The sequence below is a fragment of the Lepidochelys kempii genome, chromosome 3, assembly GCF_965140285.1.
Source record: "Lepidochelys kempii isolate rLepKem1 chromosome 3, rLepKem1.hap1, whole genome shotgun sequence".
In the NCBI taxonomy this organism is placed as follows: domain Eukaryota; kingdom Metazoa; phylum Chordata; order Testudines; family Cheloniidae; genus Lepidochelys; species Lepidochelys kempii.
This window is the reverse complement of record NC_136382.1, coordinates 116,704,018-116,722,590: the sequence shown is the minus strand read 5'-3', so window position 1 is coordinate 116,722,590 and position 18,573 is coordinate 116,704,018. Positions and strand designations below refer to the sequence as shown.

General features: G+C 38.6%; 1 protein-coding gene across 10 annotated transcripts in view; it reads left to right on the top strand.

Annotated features, from left to right (window-relative positions):
* The window catches only part of SYNE1 (spectrin repeat containing nuclear envelope protein 1), a 501,907-nt gene that overhangs the window by 97,622 nt on the left and 385,712 nt on the right, over positions 1-18,573 (top strand). For 8 of the 10 annotated variants that reach the window (XM_073337684.2, XM_073337688.2, XM_073337687.2 and 5 more), the window contains 4 exons: positions 7,169-7,264; positions 13,326-13,409; positions 17,960-17,980; positions 18,415-18,507. In XM_073337684.2, coding sequence (XP_073193785.2) covers positions 7,169-7,264; positions 13,326-13,409; positions 17,960-17,980; positions 18,415-18,507 — 294 coding nt within the window. The remainder of the gene's footprint in view (positions 1-7,168; positions 7,265-13,325; positions 13,410-17,959; positions 17,981-18,414; positions 18,508-18,573) is intronic. The other 2 variants (XM_073337695.2, XM_073337685.2) reach the window with 1 other exon arrangement.

The window sequence follows — 18,573 nt, the reverse complement described above, 5'->3', positions numbered from 1 at the left end:
ACTTCAAGATCTATTGTCCATATGCAGGTTTCAGAGTAACAGCCGTGTTAGTCTGTATTCGCAAAAAGAAAAGGAGGACTTGTGGCACCTTAGAGACTAACCAATTTATTTGAGCATGAGCTTTCGTGAGCTACAGCTCACTTCATCGGATGCATACCGTGGAAACTGCAGCAGACTTTATATATACACAGAGAATATGAAACAATACCTCCTCCCACCCCACTGTCCTGCTGGTAATAGCTTATCTAAAGTGATCATCAGGTTGGGCCATTTCCAGCACAAATCCAGGTTTTCTCACCCTCCACCCCCCACACAAATTCACTCTCCTGCTGGTGATAGCCCATCCAAAGTGACAACTCTTTCCATATGCAGATTCCACAACTTGCCCTTCCATCCCCTCTAACTCAAAATCCTTACCTCCAGGGATTCTGCAGTGAAAAGGAACCAAATGACGATTGGTGGGCCTCATCCCATTTGCTCTCACTTCAAAGCACGAGGTCTGAAAGAGCACATGCGTGCCCAGGGGTATTGCTGGCCAAAAAACCTCTCATCTCTGGCTCATGAGGTGCATATGGACAACACATCTCAAACAACCCTAGTTACTCTACACAGTAAGTAACTTCTCATTCCCCCAAATCCAGGAATACCTGCAGTATTATCTAACTTCTGCTACCAAGTGTCAGGCAGCACAGGCTACTTTCCGAAACAGACACCCACACAATTGAACTAATATGGTTCACTTAATAATTAGATAAAAAGGAGAATGGAGAGCATCCTAAAATAAAAGCAGACGAGGGATAATAAACCAAAATAAAGCTAAGAATGGAAGGTTTTTAGGATATATTTATGAAACACTACTCTGCATTGTTGTGTTGTACCTATATATGTATCTCTATATTCAGGGTTGTAAATTGAAAAAAAGACTCTCTATGGATTTAGAAAAGAAAAGGAAATAGAAAAAAACCAAGAATAGATATTGTCATCTATAATAATAGTTACTGAATTTTTGAGACCATAACAAGGTCTTATCTAGTCAACTCTGAGCTTAATTGTAATAATACTTTGCACTTAGAGTATGTAATGGCTTCATACAAGGAGCTGAATAGTTTACATCTATTAGATAAGTAACCATGAGAATTGGGTACTATTATATTTATTTTTCAAAAGGGGAAACTGAGGCATGGATAATCTAAGTTACTTGCATGGAGTCACGTAATAAGCCAAAAAACAAACAAACTAATGTTGAGAAGAAAACCCAGGAGGTTTGACTCCCAGTCTCCTGCTTCAGTAATTATGGTATGTTTCCTTTAATAATAAACCATTGGTTAAAGATATCCTTGGAAGAAAACTGCCACATTAAATCTAGGGCTTAATCCTGCAGCCTTTACTCACACAGATGGCACTAAAAGCTATGAGCATGCCTCTAGAGAGGGGGCATGTGACCTAGAGGCTTCAGGATAAATCCTTTAAATTGGCATTGAGGAATAAAGGTCAGATATTCAAAACAGCCTTTAAAATTATGCACATCAGCTTGTTCAGACAAATCAGGACAAACAAATCAGGTAATTGCACACCCAGATATCAATTTGTGCAAGCGAGTGCATGTGCCAGATTTGCTCATGCAGTTTTGAAGCTATTTGAAAATTCAGCTACCACTTATTTTAGTAACGGAAGTCTCACAACATTCTACAGATCATTTTACAGAGGATCTGCAAAACACTATTGTTTTCATTTGTACAGCACTAACTGTTTTTTAGGCAGTGTACTCATAGGTGTGAAGAAAGATTCAAAGCAGTTACAGTTTAGAGAGACAATAGAAAAATACAGAAAAGGAGATGCAATGCAACAAAAAACAGTAGGACAAAACAGAGAAGTTTATCAAATGTCTTGTTTGTTCCGTGATATTTGTCTGGGTTTTTCAAAAAGTTTTCTGTTACTCAGTTTAATACTTCTGAGAGAGGAGAGACTACAGTTTGTAGGCTGTTTAAAAATCTGCTTTTCTGAGTTTAATAATTACATCCTAAGTATATTAATTGATATACTCTAAATTGTATTGCTTTCACTGTTCAAAGAAATTTTCTAAATATTAGCACAAACGAGAGGCCAGTTTCAAAGAGCAATAGGATTATCCAAAAAATTCCCACATTAAGTTACATTTGTGATCAGTTCTAATCTATATTTAAATAAAATACTTAGTATGGGAAAAAATCAGTTTGCTAACCTTTAAAAAGCTTCCCAGTTAATTCATATGCCTCCCACAGCGCTCATGAATTTACTTGTGGTGAGTGTGCCTCACCACTCATGTCTTGCCTCCTCACAGCCACTCTTAATATAATTATTACCACAAGTGTAACCATGCCATATGTGCTGGAGTTATGGAAAAGTTAGTGTTGATATAATATGTGTGCTTTGCTATTGCTTTGATATTTTGGAGGAAGTAAGCAGACACCGAAGGCCTTGTCTTCATTAGAAAAAGAGGGTGTGTTTTAACACATCAGCTAACAAACTAAGATATATGAAAATCCTTGTATAGACAAGGCAAATTGTAGTTTATATACATGTTAGCTGATTGAGGAAAATTATGTTTACAACTTGACTTGGCTACACTAGGATTTTAATGTATGTTAGTTAATATGTGTTAAAAATACACCCTTTTTCCTAATGAAGACAAGGCCTTTGTTATTTGCTTACTGCTTCCAGTATAACAAAGTACTGTATAAAAGCAAGAGCAAAGTATATATATATATTATATCAACACTAACTTTTCTATAATTCTAGCACATATGGCATGTTAAGATCAATGTTATTGATTCAGTCACTGTAGCTGTAGGGACCAATCACAAAGCCAGTGTCTGGATATAGATCTAATATTTTCTAAAGTTCAGATATGTTTGTACCACATGTTTCTACAGATTTCATGTTAACATTTTGACAGTACAGACTGGTAGTTGGATGGAATATTTGTTAAGTTCTGGTCCATCTCTTGTATAAATAGTATTCAGTAGCTTTTAACTTTATTCACATTTTTAACAAAAGGTAATGACTTTGTCACTTGGAGACTACCAAGGAAAAAGTACATATTAACTGGCTCACATTATTCAAATTGACATTACATATGAGGCCAAGGGACATGTACTTATCTATTATAGCAGAAGAATCACTCTATGTTAGTTTGAATGGAAAGTTTTTCCATGAAAAACAGGAATTTTATTTAAGCTATCATATTTAGTGGTGCATATACAATAATATATAAATAAATATCTAAAAACTTCTAAGTGTCAGGAAGTTTGTGCATACTATTTGGGATATACTGAATTTCATAGGTACACGGAGCTGAATTACAATAAGGCTGATGTCCACAGCAACCTTAAAAAGGGGAGTTAGTGATTGCCATTAAAAAGTCAACATTTTCTAACCATTCTCACACTGGCATGAAATACTCCAGGAGATAATTGTGGTATTACAGGCATAAAAGTGTGGGAAATGTTGAGTTTGTGACCACTGTATATTGATAATAAACACGCTGGAGATGGATTGATGTGCGTGTTGAATTTTTTTGCAGTTAAATATCACAGACTATATACGTGTTTCACATATAGATGCTTCTAAATGCAGTGTGCCAAATCATGTAGTCCTGACTTAGATCTTACTCAGGCAAAATCCCAATTCATGTCACCCCACTCTGTCCCAATATAACTAGAATACAGACGGAAGTCAGTGAGAACTCTGAGTAAGAGCTGCCAAAGAATTTGGCCTTATATTTTTAAGTTTGTTTCCGCTAAATCAGTAATGTTTTAACTAATGCAGTGCGACCACAGCAGCATACAAAAAAACAGAAGAAAAAAAGGTTGCTATGTCATTTACTTATCTTTGGTAAGAAAGAGTCTTGAGTTATTAGCTATGTACACTTTATTTTTAAACGGGCCCTCCTTACATGCTTTTCTCTTTTAAAAAGAGGTCAACATTTTAATGGTGGTAGAGGACTTTACATTATGATGTATATTGCACCAAGCGTTTTTGGTTAGGAAGCAAGCTACCTACCTAATTTCCAATCTAAGAGGTAATGGTACCAATCTAGTAATAGTGCATTGCCCGAAAGTTAGTTCTTAAGTGTTCATATATCTCTTATCTGTGTTTTCTGCTTCCCTTTTGTACTGGTTTTATTTATGTTTCCATGCATGTGTTCTGCTCTGCTAAGCACTGCGAGTGATTGTAAAGAGAAAAAAGAAGACAACTTTGCTCAATAGAATACACAGGTTTATATTTACCAGCTAGCACCAGCAAGAGATGAATTGCAGTTTCCTGATTTAAGAGGAACTGTTGTGGTTTCCCTTACTTCTCAGCATTTGGTCTCAAAATCTTTGCTGTCAATAATTTGGTTGTTTCTTTGCCACTTCTCATCTTTTCCAGCACTCTTTATATTTTGCCTCCTTTTCCAAGTTCTATGAAATCTGTCTTCACAGCTTTAGTTTGCATAGAAAGCATAGCATTTTAGAAGTAAAGTTTTTTGGGAGAAATCCTGGTTTCATTGAAGTCAATGGCAAAATGACATGATTTCACCCACTGTTATTGATGTGATGACCACCCTTATGGATCATTATTTTCACTGCTAAATCCAAATACTTGAAAGTAGTATGATGTTGCTTCAAAATTTACAAAGGAAAAAACAACACAGAGGGAAATGAATTGTATCTATATTTGTAGCATATAATACAAGATTGCCTGGGACAAATCCATTTTTACTTTAACTTTGACACTCCATTGATTTCACTGGAGTCACAGTGAGGAAGAGTTTGGTCTAGCATCAGGGGTATTAGTAGAAATGTAAGTGTGGTAAGCAGAGGGTTTTTCTTTAAACAAAATTATTCATTAATCTGATACTACTAGCATATCAGAATGAAAATAACTTTACATGTTATTCTGATCATCTTTTTTTAAATTGTACAACACAACTGTACAGTAATCTAAAGGAAACCTGCAGTTCTCTTACTGTAGTTGTAAGAGCATAACCACATAACAAATCTTAAATGTACAAAGACTCATTTCAACAGAAGAATGTTCTTTTCACTTAATGCTAAAAGTATTTTTTTCATAGAAGAAATAGATAATCTAGATTAAACAACAAAGGGAGAGTATTTTCAATGTTGGAGGCTACAACAGGGATGCTTTGCTTTTTCCTGCTTTGTTATATCATCACTGCTCCTGAAGGGAAATGCTTCCTTTTTTATCTCCAGTTCTTCAGTTATTTTTTGTATGAACTATACAAGAGCAGTACATCAAGTTGGTTGTGAAAGCGTGATTTTTCAGATGTACATCTGATGTAACCATAAAACAAAGTAGGCACCTCTTTTGCCTATACAGTTTAGTATATACTATACAGTTTAGTATATATTAGTCCCTGATGTTATGTTCTCACTTATTTATGTGTTTAGTCACTGTAACAATTGTTGCCCTTCATGACTTCTGTGAAGTCAGGGTTTTTTGTTTTGTTTGTTTTTTTCTAGATTTTACAAACAGTGAAGACTGAATTTTGTTATTTATATGGTATTTCCATCTTGTGTATGTCTAATAGACAATCAGCAGCAACAAAACATGTGGATGCTTACAAACTTGAGGTGAAATCCTGGCTTCAGTATAGTCAATGGGAATTTTGCCAATGACTTCAATGCGTCCAGGATTTCAGTATTCAGTATTTTTTGATGTGCTAGGTTAGGGAAAATGCATGAAATTGTTATTGTACTATCCAACTGATAGAGTTACATAAAATGGCATAAGAAGTGTCAAAGCAGTTGAGAAAGTAGAGTTTAATGATGACATCTTATCGTTCAAAATATCTGGAAACAAAATCTGTTTAAGTATATTTTCAATATTATCATTGTTGTCTCTGAAAATTTAATAGCATGTGTTACAGTAATTTGTCATGAGTGGGAACTGATATTCTGAGTAACTTAGTATTGGAGAACTGCAATCCTTGAGGAGAAAGGGTGGGGGGGGAGGGAATATGGCAATCTTCTGAAACAACTGTCAGCAATGTAAAAGTAGTACTGTGACTCTAACAGCCCCAGCACACTAAACACTTCCTGCCACACCTTGTCTTCCCTTCATACTACTCACCCAGTCGTATGTTTCAGGTTTAGAGACAGTTTCCTGTAGTATATTGAATACTAGGTGGAATATGAGATAAATCAAAATATGGCTGTAATACTGTATGTAGGAATTGTGTGTTTGACCTTAATTAATAGTTTCTTAATGGGCATGTCAACATTGTAGATACCTCCCAAGTTTAGCATTCTTAATAAGAATGGTAGATTTTACGGTTTCTTCAGCAAAAATGATGGTGAATCTAAATGTAGATGACAGATGTTTTTAGGTTTGGAAATCAGTAGTGATTATTGAAATTGTAAACATTCACTCAATGCTGGGACTTAAGGTAAAGGGTCAGTGATGTGGGCTTAAAGTTTAAGAATATTCAAGGTGCCACCATATTATTTTTTACATTGCACATCTGTATAATAACCTTGAATCCTGCAAGTCTTTGTGTTCAGTGCAAGTGGATGTGGAAGCTATGCATGGGTATTATTAATAAGATTAAGAAGTACGCATAGTCCTTCATGTGGAGCATCTAAAGAGTCTTGTGTGCACACTCCCTTCCTCTCAAGAACACAGGATCAAAAACAGGACAAATTGTGGGATGGCAAATTATTGTGCATGAACAGACTTAAGCTGAAGTGTGATCCTGAGCATGAAAATTGAACATGTAACTATTCCTCTCTTCGACCTTAATGCTGCTAGTAGGTGGGACTAACGTGGCAGCTGCATATCTCACTAATGCAGCATATAGCTACCTTTCACTCTCCATCCCTCTTGTCATTTTTACCTGGATGCTATGAGCTAGTCAATGGAGCTATGCTGATTTGCATCAGCTGAGGATCTGGCCCTATATGTTCAACATTTCATGCCTTCACTGTGCAGGGCAGTAGATTTATTTCAGGTCCTTACATTATGATATTAATGCATCTAGTGTTACATTCCAGAGCCAGCAATGCCAAATGATAACTGGCCCATTAAACCATTGCTGACAAAGACCAGATTAATTTTCTGTCCCTTTCTATTTTAACAGAGTAGCCGTGTTGTTAGTTATGATATCTGATTTCTTTTCACCTTTCAGCGCAATCCCCCCTTGGTGGTCAATGATCTGTTTGAAGATATCAAAGATGGGGTTAAGCTACTTGCCCTTTTGGAGGTTCTTTCTGGTCAGAAACTGGTAAGGATTTGTTTCCCTTTGAACTGGGATAAGATGGCTTTCTGAACTTCTAAGTAATACATGAAAGACAATAGGTACCCTTGTGTTACAGCATAAAACAGGCTTATTAAGTAAGTGGTCTGCCAAGGTTAAGGTATACGGAATACTTTATTATAGACTGATATTCTTTGTTTTACTCCCTGTTTGTGATACGCTAAATATATGCACACCATATCTGTTGCTTTTTATTTTGTCTTTTTACATTCAGCAAATGTTGATTATTTACATGCATCTTATCTATCAGTGTGCACGTTTCACTGGAGCTTAACATTAAAATGGCATTTTTGTTGTATTTGTGCACCAGCATCATCAGGATCTGAAGTTGACAATAATCACAAATCATTAGAACCAGTAGCGGGAAAATAAGAACACACAAAACTTTCTGTACATCTCACAGAAATAGTGTCTATCTTACTTGTTTGGTTTATTAATTTCTTTATGAGAGTGGTGGATAGTTGATATTATCTAGGGCAGCGTTTCTCAAATGTGACCATTGGCCACCAGGGTCTTTTCTTGTGGCCACAGGCTCCTGGGCGGTGATTGGCGGGGTCGGGACAGGAAAAGCAGTAGCTCCTCTTCCGGGGCCGCCAGCAGGGGTTGGCCCTACCCCCCTCTGGAGCCACAAACACCAGAGAAGCAGGTAGCAGGTGTGAGTTCCCCTTTTTCCTGGTGGCAGTAAGACTTGGGCTTCTGGCTTCAGCACTGGGTCAGTGGACTCCATCCCCCCAGCTGAGGGTCGGCGGGCTCTAAGCACATGGCAGTAGACTCTGGCTTCAGGTGCTGGGCCCAGGCACCCCCGCCCCCACACACACATCGTCACTGGCTCCCACTATCTCCCCAGCCTGCCATCCATCCTCCCATTGCCCCTGGACTCTGTTGCCTCTCTACCCACCTCCCCATCCAGGGCTTAATTTGTCTCCTGGCTTGCTGGGCCTGAGTATGTCTGCTGTGAAAAGGGATATTTCTATGTTTGTTAATATCACTTTTCAGTGCCTCCCAGTTAGCCAGCAGACTTACTAGTTAGCAAGTCTTAAGAAAAAAAAGCAACCAAAAAAGCAAAAGAAACAACAACAACAAAAGTCAAGAACATGCAAAGCACCTTATTTGTATTTCTATTCTGTTTAGGCCCAGTAAAGTATTGAGACAACTCTGCATTATTTTTATTACTGAGTCTGCAAACAAAACCATCCTTAAATAAATTACAATGATTTGGACATGTATATGTGCATATTTATTTTATTTTCCTAAAGTTAATTAAGCATTTTAGGAAAATTTTTCAGAGCAGCCACCAGCAAGAGTTGGTGGCCGCACTCTGAGGCCACCAAAAAATTTGTTATAAGAACCCCTGATCTAGGGTCTGATTCTCATTTATACTAAGGCCCCTTTCTCCTGTTCTTCTAGCGAAAAGGGCCCAAATTTACACCATTTGAAGGTCCCTTTACACTTCTAGAGTTGTATAAAGAGGCTTTGGTGTAAATGAGAATCAGTCTTTAATTCTGGGGCCAACTTGGCCCTATGCAGGTCAGCAGAGGTGAGTAGGGTTATCCATTAGGAGTTCCAGCCCCTTCCAAACCAGCCCAGTGATCAGATTGCAAGCTCCTAATGGATAGAGATAGAATCCTTCCCTGAACTCACCCTAGGGCTTAGGAGTTTCAGTCTGCCCCCTACTCAAGGCAGTATCTAAATGCCACACTTCAGCTGTTATTCTTTATTCGTATCTAGCTATCATCTGCCTCCATAAAATATAGGGAGGCATTTTGATTCCAGATAGAAACCTACACTAGATTATAACAGCTTTAAAGTCATTCTGATTGTGGGTCTAAACTATGTGCCAGTCTGACAGTAAGCATGCTTAAGGATAATTCACTTGAATGAAGATTGCTTAATTTGAGATATGTGTTCTAAAGGGTTTCTGCAGTGTTGAACTGCACTAGTTTTTTGATTCTATTCTATGCTTTCAGAGAAGAGAAGTCTCTCCCTTGTGGTAAAATGTTATTCAAGATCGAAGAAAGGAACTTTACCTTTGTTAATAGTGACACTGAAATTCATTATATCAAAGCCAACATAAACACACTTGTCAAGGTTCCTCCCCCACTCTGAACTCTAGGGTATAGATGTGGGGACCTGCATGAAAACCTCCTAAGCTTACTTTTACCAGCTTAGGTTAAAACTTCCCCAAGGTACAAATTAATTTTATCCTTTGTCCTTGGAATATCCACTGCCACCACCAAACTCTAACTGGGTTTACTGGGAAACGTAGTTTGGACACGTCTTTCCCCCCAAAATCCTCCCAACCCTTGCACCCAACTTCCTGGGAAAGGTTTGGTAAAAATCCTCACCAATTTGCATAGGTGACCACAGACCCAAACCCTTGGATCTGAGAACAATGAAAAAGCATTCAGTTTTCTTACAAGAAGACTTTTAATAGAAGTAAAAGTAAATAGAAATAAAGGAATCACCTCTGTAAAATCAAGATGGTAGATACCTTACAGGGTAATTAGATTCAAAACATAGAGAATCCCTCTAGGCAAAACCTTAAGTTACAAAAAAGATACACAGACAGAAATAGTTATTCTATTCAGCACAGTTCTTTTCTCAGCTATTTAAAGAAATCATAATCTAACACGTACCTAGCTAGATTACTTACTAAAAGTTCTAAGACTCCATTCCTGTTCTATCCCTGGCAAAAGCAGCATATAGACAGACACAGACCCTTTGTTTCTCTCCCTCCTCCCAGCTTTTGAAAGTATCTTGTCTCCTCATTGGTCATTTTGGTCAGGTGCCAGCAAGGTTACCTTTAGCTTCTTAACCCTTTACAAGTGAGAGGATTTTTCCTCTGGCCAGGAGGGATTTTAAAGGGGTTTACCCTTCCCTTTATATTTATGACAACACTATTGAAAGAAAAGAGGCAATGCAGACCCAGAAAAATTACTGGAGTTTAAAAAGGCACGGTATCAGGTTTACCGAAAGGATAGGCAAAAGAATAATAATAGATAATTTTACAGGTTGAAAAGGACTTTTCATACAGTATCATCCCAGAGTGTTTTATAATTTATATATAAGTATTAGTTAGGATTACCGTCTATGGAAATGAAGCCACTGCTGGGGTGGAACATAGCTGATGTTTTACAGTGCACAGCAACAGTATACTATGGTTTAAGACAGGAAGTGAAGAATATTAGAATGCACTGAAATTACAGGGGGAATTTCAGAATCCATAGCAGACCGTTCTTAAAGTTTGATTTTCTGAATAGGAATGAAAATGGAAGTAGTTAATGATCCAGTGATACCAAAATGTGGATTGCCTATTCGGTACATTCTGTCAGAATGAATTGTTCAAGATAGGGGAAACCTATGGGTCTGATTCTCAGAGATCCATTTTACAGATATGAAATATACATGATCTTAAAACTTGTCTAGATTACACTTTGATTTCCAATTTACTGAAGAGATTTCTTGAGAATGATACAACCATTCTCTATCTTTCTTGATGGAATAATGTATCACAGGATGATTAGATGTAAATTTTAATTATCACTTTCAAATTTTAAAAGTTTAGGATATAAGGGGTGTTTGTGTCTTGATTACATTCAGATAATTGTATGTCTCCCCTTTGGAGAAAATCCCCTGTTCAGAAAGGACTCATGATAGTTTGTTGGCCTCAGAAAGACCGTGAACCATATTTTATAGAAAAGGAGTACTTGTGGCACCTTAGAGACTAACAAATTTATTTGAGCATAAGCTTTCGTGAGCTACAGCTCACTTCATCGGATGCATTCAGTGGAAAATACAGTGGGGAGATTTATATACACAGAGAACATGAAACAATGGGTGTTGCCATACATACTGTAATGAAAGTGATCAGGTAAGGTGAGCTATTACCAGCAGGAGAGTGGGGCGGGAGGGGAAGGAGGGGAATCCTTTTGTAGTGATAAGCAAGGTGGGCCATTTCCAGCAATTGACAAGAACGTCTGAGGAACAGCGGGGGATGGGGGGAATAAACATGGGGAAATAGTTTTACTTTGTGTAATGACCCATCCACTCCCAGTGTTTATTCAAAGCTAAGTTAATTGTATCCAGTTTGCAAATTAATTCCAATTCAGCAGTCTCTCCTTGGAGTCTGTTTCTGAAGATTTTTTTGTTGAAGAATTGCCACTTTAGGTCTGTAATCAAGTGACCAAAGAGATTGAAGTGTTCTCCGACTGGTTTTTGAATGTTATAATTCTTGATGTCTGATTTGTGTCCATTTATTCTTTTACATAGAGACTGTCCAGTTTGGCCAATGTACATGGCAGAGGGGCATTGCTGGCACATGATGGCATATATCACATTGGTAGATGTGCAGGTGAACGAGCCTCTGATAGTGTGGCTGATGCGATTAGGCCCTATGATGGTGTCCCCTGAATAGATATGTGGACACAGTTGGCAACAGGCTTTGTTGCAAGGATAGGTTCCTGGGTTAGTGGTTCTGTTGTGTGGTGTGTGGTTGCTGGTGAGTATTTGCTTCAGGTTGGGGGACTGTCTGTAAGCAAGGACTGTAGTTTCCTCAGGAAGTCAGTGGTGTCTCGAAGATAGCTGGGAGTGCTGGTAGCGTAGGGCCTGAGGATGGAGTCGACATAGCCAGACAATCCTGCTGTTAGGGTGCCAATGCCTGCGATGATGGGGCGTCCAGGATTTCCAGGTTTATGGATCTTGAGTAGCTGATAGAATACCCCCGGTTCGGATTCCAGGGGTGTGTCTGTGCGGATTTGTTCTTGTGCTTTTTCAGGGAGTTTCTTGAGCAAATGGTGTAGTTTCTTTTAGTAACCCTCAGTGGGATCAGAGGGTATGGCTTGTAGAAATTGGTGTTGGAGAGCTTCCTAGCAGCCTCTTGTTCATATTCCGACCTATTCATGATGACGACAGCACCTCCTTTGTCAGCCTTTTTGATTATGATGTCAGAGTTGTTTCTGAGGCTGTGGATGGCATTGTGTTCTGCACGGCTGAGGTTATGGGGCAAGTGATGCTGCTTTTCCACAATTTCAGCCCGTGCACGTCGGTGGAAGCACTCTATGTAGAAGTTCAGTCTGTTGTTTCGACCTTCAGGAGGAGTCCACCCAGAATCCTTCTTTTTGTAGTCTTGGTAGGAAGGTCTCTGTGGGTTAGTATGTTGTTCAGAGGTGTGTTGGAAATATTCCTTGAGTCGGAGACATCAAAAATAGGATTCTAGGTCACCACAGACCTGTTTGTGGGGGTGGAGAGGCAGAAGGATAGGCCCCGAGATAGGACAGATTCTTCTGCTGGGCTAAGAGTATAGTGGATAGATTAACAATATTGCTGGGTGGGTTAAGGGAACCACTGTTGTGGTCCCTTGTGGCATGTAGCAGTTTAGATAGTTTAGTGTCCTTTTTCTTTTATAGAGAAGCAAAATGTGTGTTGTAAATGGCTTGTCTAGAGTTCCCCTGGAAAAAGTGAAAAGATCTACTTCACATTGAATTTTTGAAGTAATAACCACCATTATCATTCCCTTTGTAAACCATACATTGGAGATGGCATGTTCACTTCCCTTACTTATGTGTCCAAAACCCAAAACCTGCTTAAATAGATAAGTGATATTGGAAGAAAAACTGCTATTAGTATTATAGGAATTTTGATTTGTCATTTAAAACTTCAGTGAACCTTCTAGATTTATATGTTCAGAAAAAAACATAGTAAAGAATAGAGAAATTAGTGAATATCGTTTTTGACTAGCTTGTGTTGTGAGGTTGTTAACTAAATAGAACTTGATGATACTTTTGGATTATAATACGTAGATCTAAAATTTAATCAAAGCTGTAAAATTTGCCTTCAATATTTGTATTTATTATGTTTCCTGTATATCTATTTGCATATACAAAAATGCTAATTTGAGTGCACTCAGCAATATTTTCACATATCAATCAGGTCACTGCACATATTCATGTGCTTTTATAATGACCTGGCCTTCACTTTGTAAGAATGTTGGCATAAATCTGATTGTAATTTGCACTATTCTTTCTTTAAGCCTTGCGAGCAGGGACGTCATCTGAAGAGGATCCATTGGGTGGCTAATATTGGCTCTGCCCTTAAGTTTCTAGAAGGAAGGCGGGTAAGTTTAATTAACATTCTGTCAGCACCATTTTGTTTCCCCAGTTGTTCTTTCCTGAAGTCTATATTCTATTTTCACCTAATTGCTGTAATTTTGAAGAGTCTGGGCTACGCAGAATCCCAAGTATCTATGTGCTGTACATAGGTATGCTATAAAGGTATGACACAGTGAAATCCGAATATCGACTTCCCAGGTATGATATTTATGGTGCAACTTTTCTTTTTCGGACATTGGTCAACTATTAATGGACTCCTCAGTTATTATGTGCTCTTCAGTTAATTTTCTTTGATCCCATTATAAATACAGATAAAAAGCTGCCCTACCTGTTTATACATTTGAGGTAAGCAGCTCATCTGTAATTATAAGAACACATCCCCAAACTTAATTAAATGATATTTGCAAAGATAAATTCCAAAAAAAAATAGATGTGAGAACTTGAAAACATTCTGGTCATTATTTCCTTGACTGGCATTCAGGCCAAGATCCTGCCTGATTCTGGAGAAACCACACTGTTGCCATTTTAGTACCAGAAATGAAACAAAACACAATAAATAAAATTCAGAATGTTTTTGGTAAGAATGCCAAATAAAGTAATCCTGCTTCTGCATGTATTCCTGGCTCTCCTGCTCCTGCTATATCTACTCTATTGACTTACGTGTATCTTTTTTATTAGCTTAGATGTCTTTAGTTCCTTTTTACATTTGGCTTCTTTTAAAATTTCTGCAACACTAGATTGCGTCTGATAGCATAGTGATAAGAGAGATTAAACCTATGAAACAGTAGCCATCAGTTGCCATCAGTGATTTTTGGCACATTTTGCTTCCATCTCGTCTCACACTATGATATCTCTGACCTAATTACTTTTCTGCCACACAAGAGACAGTCATAGCAGCTCCCTGTAAAAATAAATCCACCTCAGGTTGGTTTTTTTTGGCTCAGTCTTGGGTGGGAAAGGTAGAGTACAAGAAAAGACAAAAGTATTCTCAAAACAAAATTTTGCTTCAGCCCACCTAGTGAAGATTGGTAATACAAACTGAGCTACAGAAGCTGTTCACCCTGAGAACTTTGTGTTCAAATGTAGTGAGGGCTGCCTTGCCTGCTGAGACTGGTGCTGCCAAAAAGTTGACTAGGACCAGGGAAAAAGAGAACCTGGGGTGCAAAAAGAAAGACATACCTATTTTTCTTCTCTCAGAGAGGCCTGCGTAATCTTTAGTAGAGGCCACATTACATAACCTAAAGCAATCTCACGTGATTTTCACTATTTCATCCAAAAATGCTTCTTCTGTATAGAAGGAATGCTGGACCATCTATTGAAGGAGCCCTCGGATCCATCTTATGATCTTGTTATTGAATGTTGTCTTTGATTTCGGTTGGGGTAGCGAAGCTTTTGTCAGATATGTTTTATTAATTTATCCAGTGATTCTACAAATACTACAGGGGCATGTTTAAAAATGAACCTGATATTTTATATCCCTTTGATAAAGCTTGGGAGTAGGGATTCACCCAAAGTGCCCTTTGAGCTACAGCAGAGGTTGCCATTTTCATATATTTGAAGGTAGAATTGAGTGAGTCTTGTACTGCATTGTGCAAAAATATGAAAACTAATTGTCACTAACCTAATATCTTTTTGGATAAAACTGGGTTTTGCCCTGGGCCTGGAAGGTTTCCTTTCTAATTCCTCAATCAACTTTAATAGGGTACAAACCAAAGAAAATACAGTACTTGGAAGGATATGTTCATATGAGCAGTCGCCTAATCAAAAGCTTTTTTGAGAGCCCTGTCAATCTTTTTATCTGTGGGATCTGTAAGGAAAGCATTGCTCTCCAGAGGAAATGAAGATTTGTTGAGACTTGAGGCAGCTTTGGGGGATGAGCCCCCAAATATATATATTTTTGAACTAGGCTATATACAGTAACTTTTCCTTGTTAACCAGTAGAAGAAATGCAGAATCCTAGTTTCCCCAGGAGACTTATACCAGTTTTTTGTGGAGTGGATTGCCAAAATATCCTGTGGGGAATTCTCCTCTAGGGCTCTTTCCAGGGTCCCTGTGGGATTTTAAGAGCGGAGGGAGTTAGCTGTACAACCTTACATGAAAGTTTTGCCAAACAAACCGTGATCCTTTCCTTTAAATGTTATAGCTCAAGGGTGAGCAAACTTTTTGGCCCGAGGGCCACATCTGGGAATAGAAATTTTATGGCGGGCCATGAATGCTCACAAAATTGGGGTTTGGGTGCAGGAAGGGGTGCAGGCTCTGGTTGGGGGTGCAGGCTCTGGGGTGGGGCTGGGGATGAAGGGTTTGGGGTTCAGGAGGGTGCTGTGGCTGGGATCGAGGGGTTTGGAGGGGGATCAGGGCTGCGGCAGCGGGTTGGGGCATGGGGAGAGGCTCAAGGCTCCAGGCGGTGCTTACCTCAAGCGGCTCCCAGAAGCAGCGGCATGTCCCTTTTCCGGCTCTGATGTGGAGGCATGGCCAGGGAGCTCTGCACGCTGCCCTGTCCGCAGGCACCACCCTTGCAGCTCCCATTGGAGTGCCAGAGGGGGCCATTGGAGCAGTGCCATTGGAGCGTGTATGAGCTGGAGGGGGGGCCATGTCGTGGCTTCCGGAAGCTGTGTGGAGCAGCCCCTGATCTTGCTCCCTGGCTGGAGCGCTGGAATGGGGCCATGCGTCTGCTTCCGGGAGCTGTGTGGAGCGGCCCTGACCTTGTTCCCCAACGGGAGCTCAACAGCCAGCTTAAAACGGCTGGCGGGCCTTAGTTTGCCCACCCCTGTTATAGCAGCTTCTGTGGCTTCTCTGTTGCTGGGTCAAAGGACGACACCTTTCTCCATATGGTTAAAGGTCACATGAAATTAGTCTCCTGCCCTTTTAGTCCCAACCAACTTTTGAAGGTTCTTTCGCCCACTCCCACTCCCACCCTCATCCCCATCTTCCTCTCACAGATACACCTGCATAACGCTAGAACCTTGGGAGTCCTTGGTCAGAGTAACACAGTGACTGGGAGCATCCAAGGAGTGTTTTAAAAATTATTCGTGGTGACTGGTGGTACTAATGTTTTTTACAGGAAAAAAGGAGGAGCTTTTTTGCCCGGGGATACAGAACATTGACATTAAAATTAATTAATTAATTCATTAATATATTTTGGGATTGCATGTCAGATCTGAAATTCAGCCAGAGCTGTCCAGAGTGGAGGTCCGGTAAATATTTTTAACCCCCCTGGAGTTTTCATAACATGGTGGAGGGTGGGGCGTAGGGAGCTCCAGGAAATACTCTCTGAGAATTTAAACCCTGGAGCATAGAGATTTGGTTCTTTAAATAAAAGGAAGCTCTCCTGAATTTCTCAGCAGGATGATGTATTAGGAGGTGGTGCTTTATCCTAAGCTATACAGTTCTTCCAATTGTCTGTGTTTGTTTCTGAAAAATTTTAATAGAAATCTAATATATCAAAAAATCCAATGTGAAAAAAGAAAAAAGTTGAAATTTACTAGTTTTACAAAAATGTAACATTGACTTCAGAAAAGTTATTCATGATTTACATCACCGTCACTGACGTCAGAAGAATCAGACCCGCCGTGTATTTTTCTTTGCTTTTTAATGCTAATTCTGTGGATATTCTTTCTTATTCTGTTTCATGAATTTCTGTTTTGCTGCTACATTTTCTTTGATTCTACAGTCTATTGTATATTCAACCTCTTCTTTACTGAGTTTTGTCTTTTGGCATTATTTTTGATGAGCATATGTCTAGTGGTTAGTGTAGGACCCCGAGGCCATGTCTACACTTACTGGTAGATAGGCACTGCTGCAATTGATGCAACGAGTGTCGATTTAGCAGGTCTCTCTCATCGATTTGTGTACACTCTCCCATCAATCTGTGTACTTCACCTGCCCAAGAAGAGTAAAGGAAGTCTGTGGGAGAGCATCACCCATCGACACAGTGCGGTGTAGACACTGTAGTATATTGACCAAAGCTAGGTTGACTTCAGTTACGGTATTCACATAACTGAAGTAGCATAACTTGGGTCAATTTACTGTGGAAGTGTAGACCAGGCCTGAGTCTGATTCTGTTCCTAGATTCTGTTCTTGACTTTGTGATTGATTTATTGCATGACTTTGGAAAGTCATTCATTCTTCTCTGTGCATCTATTGACCTATGTTTAAAAGATATATAATAATGCCAACTTCACTAAGGATGTAAGTCCTTTACAACGTTTGTATGAAAGGATCTCTACTTGACACGTATCTCATCTTTTCTTTTCAACGTCTGTTTATTCTTTTCTTGCTCCCCATTTATTTCCTGTTCCCTCTTCTCTCTTTCCCTGATCATCTTCATACAAAATATGGCAAGAACAGCTTGTTCATAGCTAAATGAGTAATTTGAGATAACAACTAGTGAGTACAAGAATGGAACACTGTGGATTCTATGCATTGCATTGCTGATTAGTCTTGTTATAGCAGTGCTTTCTTTACATTCCAGAATTTAATTACCAGGAAAATGAATTAATTTATCACATTAAGCTGATTTTATATATCACTGTTTCCCCTTTGCTTTTCATGCTAGTCCATGTACAGAGGATCACCGGTTGGTACAAAGATTTTCTGGAATTTTTAACCCTATAACAAACTTGCATAAGTACAAAAAGTATAAATTAAGTGGTATATTTTTTCCATTTGAAGTTGAATATATTAATGGAACAATCCTGTATTGGCCAATATGGTACTTTAGATTAGTTTTTACATGTAATTCCTGTGGTTTTATGATAAATCATGTTTAATCACAAACTGAAAAATATATTCATATATTGTTATACTTCTGTTTGTTATCTTGCTCCATTTTAAGGTATAACTGTAGCTGTGCAATATATTAACTGACGTTCTCATCACTGCACTGAATTTTTGAATAAAAAAACTAACTATTTTTGCATAAATTTACTATACAACAAACCCATTCAGAATCCTTGTAATAATTGTCACTATCTCCTGTATGTGATAATGTGTATTTTCTTTTCTAAACAGATTAAACTAGTCAACATCAATTCAACTGATATTGCTGATGGTAGGCCTTCTATTGTACTTGGCTTGATGTGGACCATAATTTTATATTTCCAGGTATTATATTTTCTATATTTGACTATTATTTTTGAAGTAATGGGCCAGATCCTCACCTGACATAAA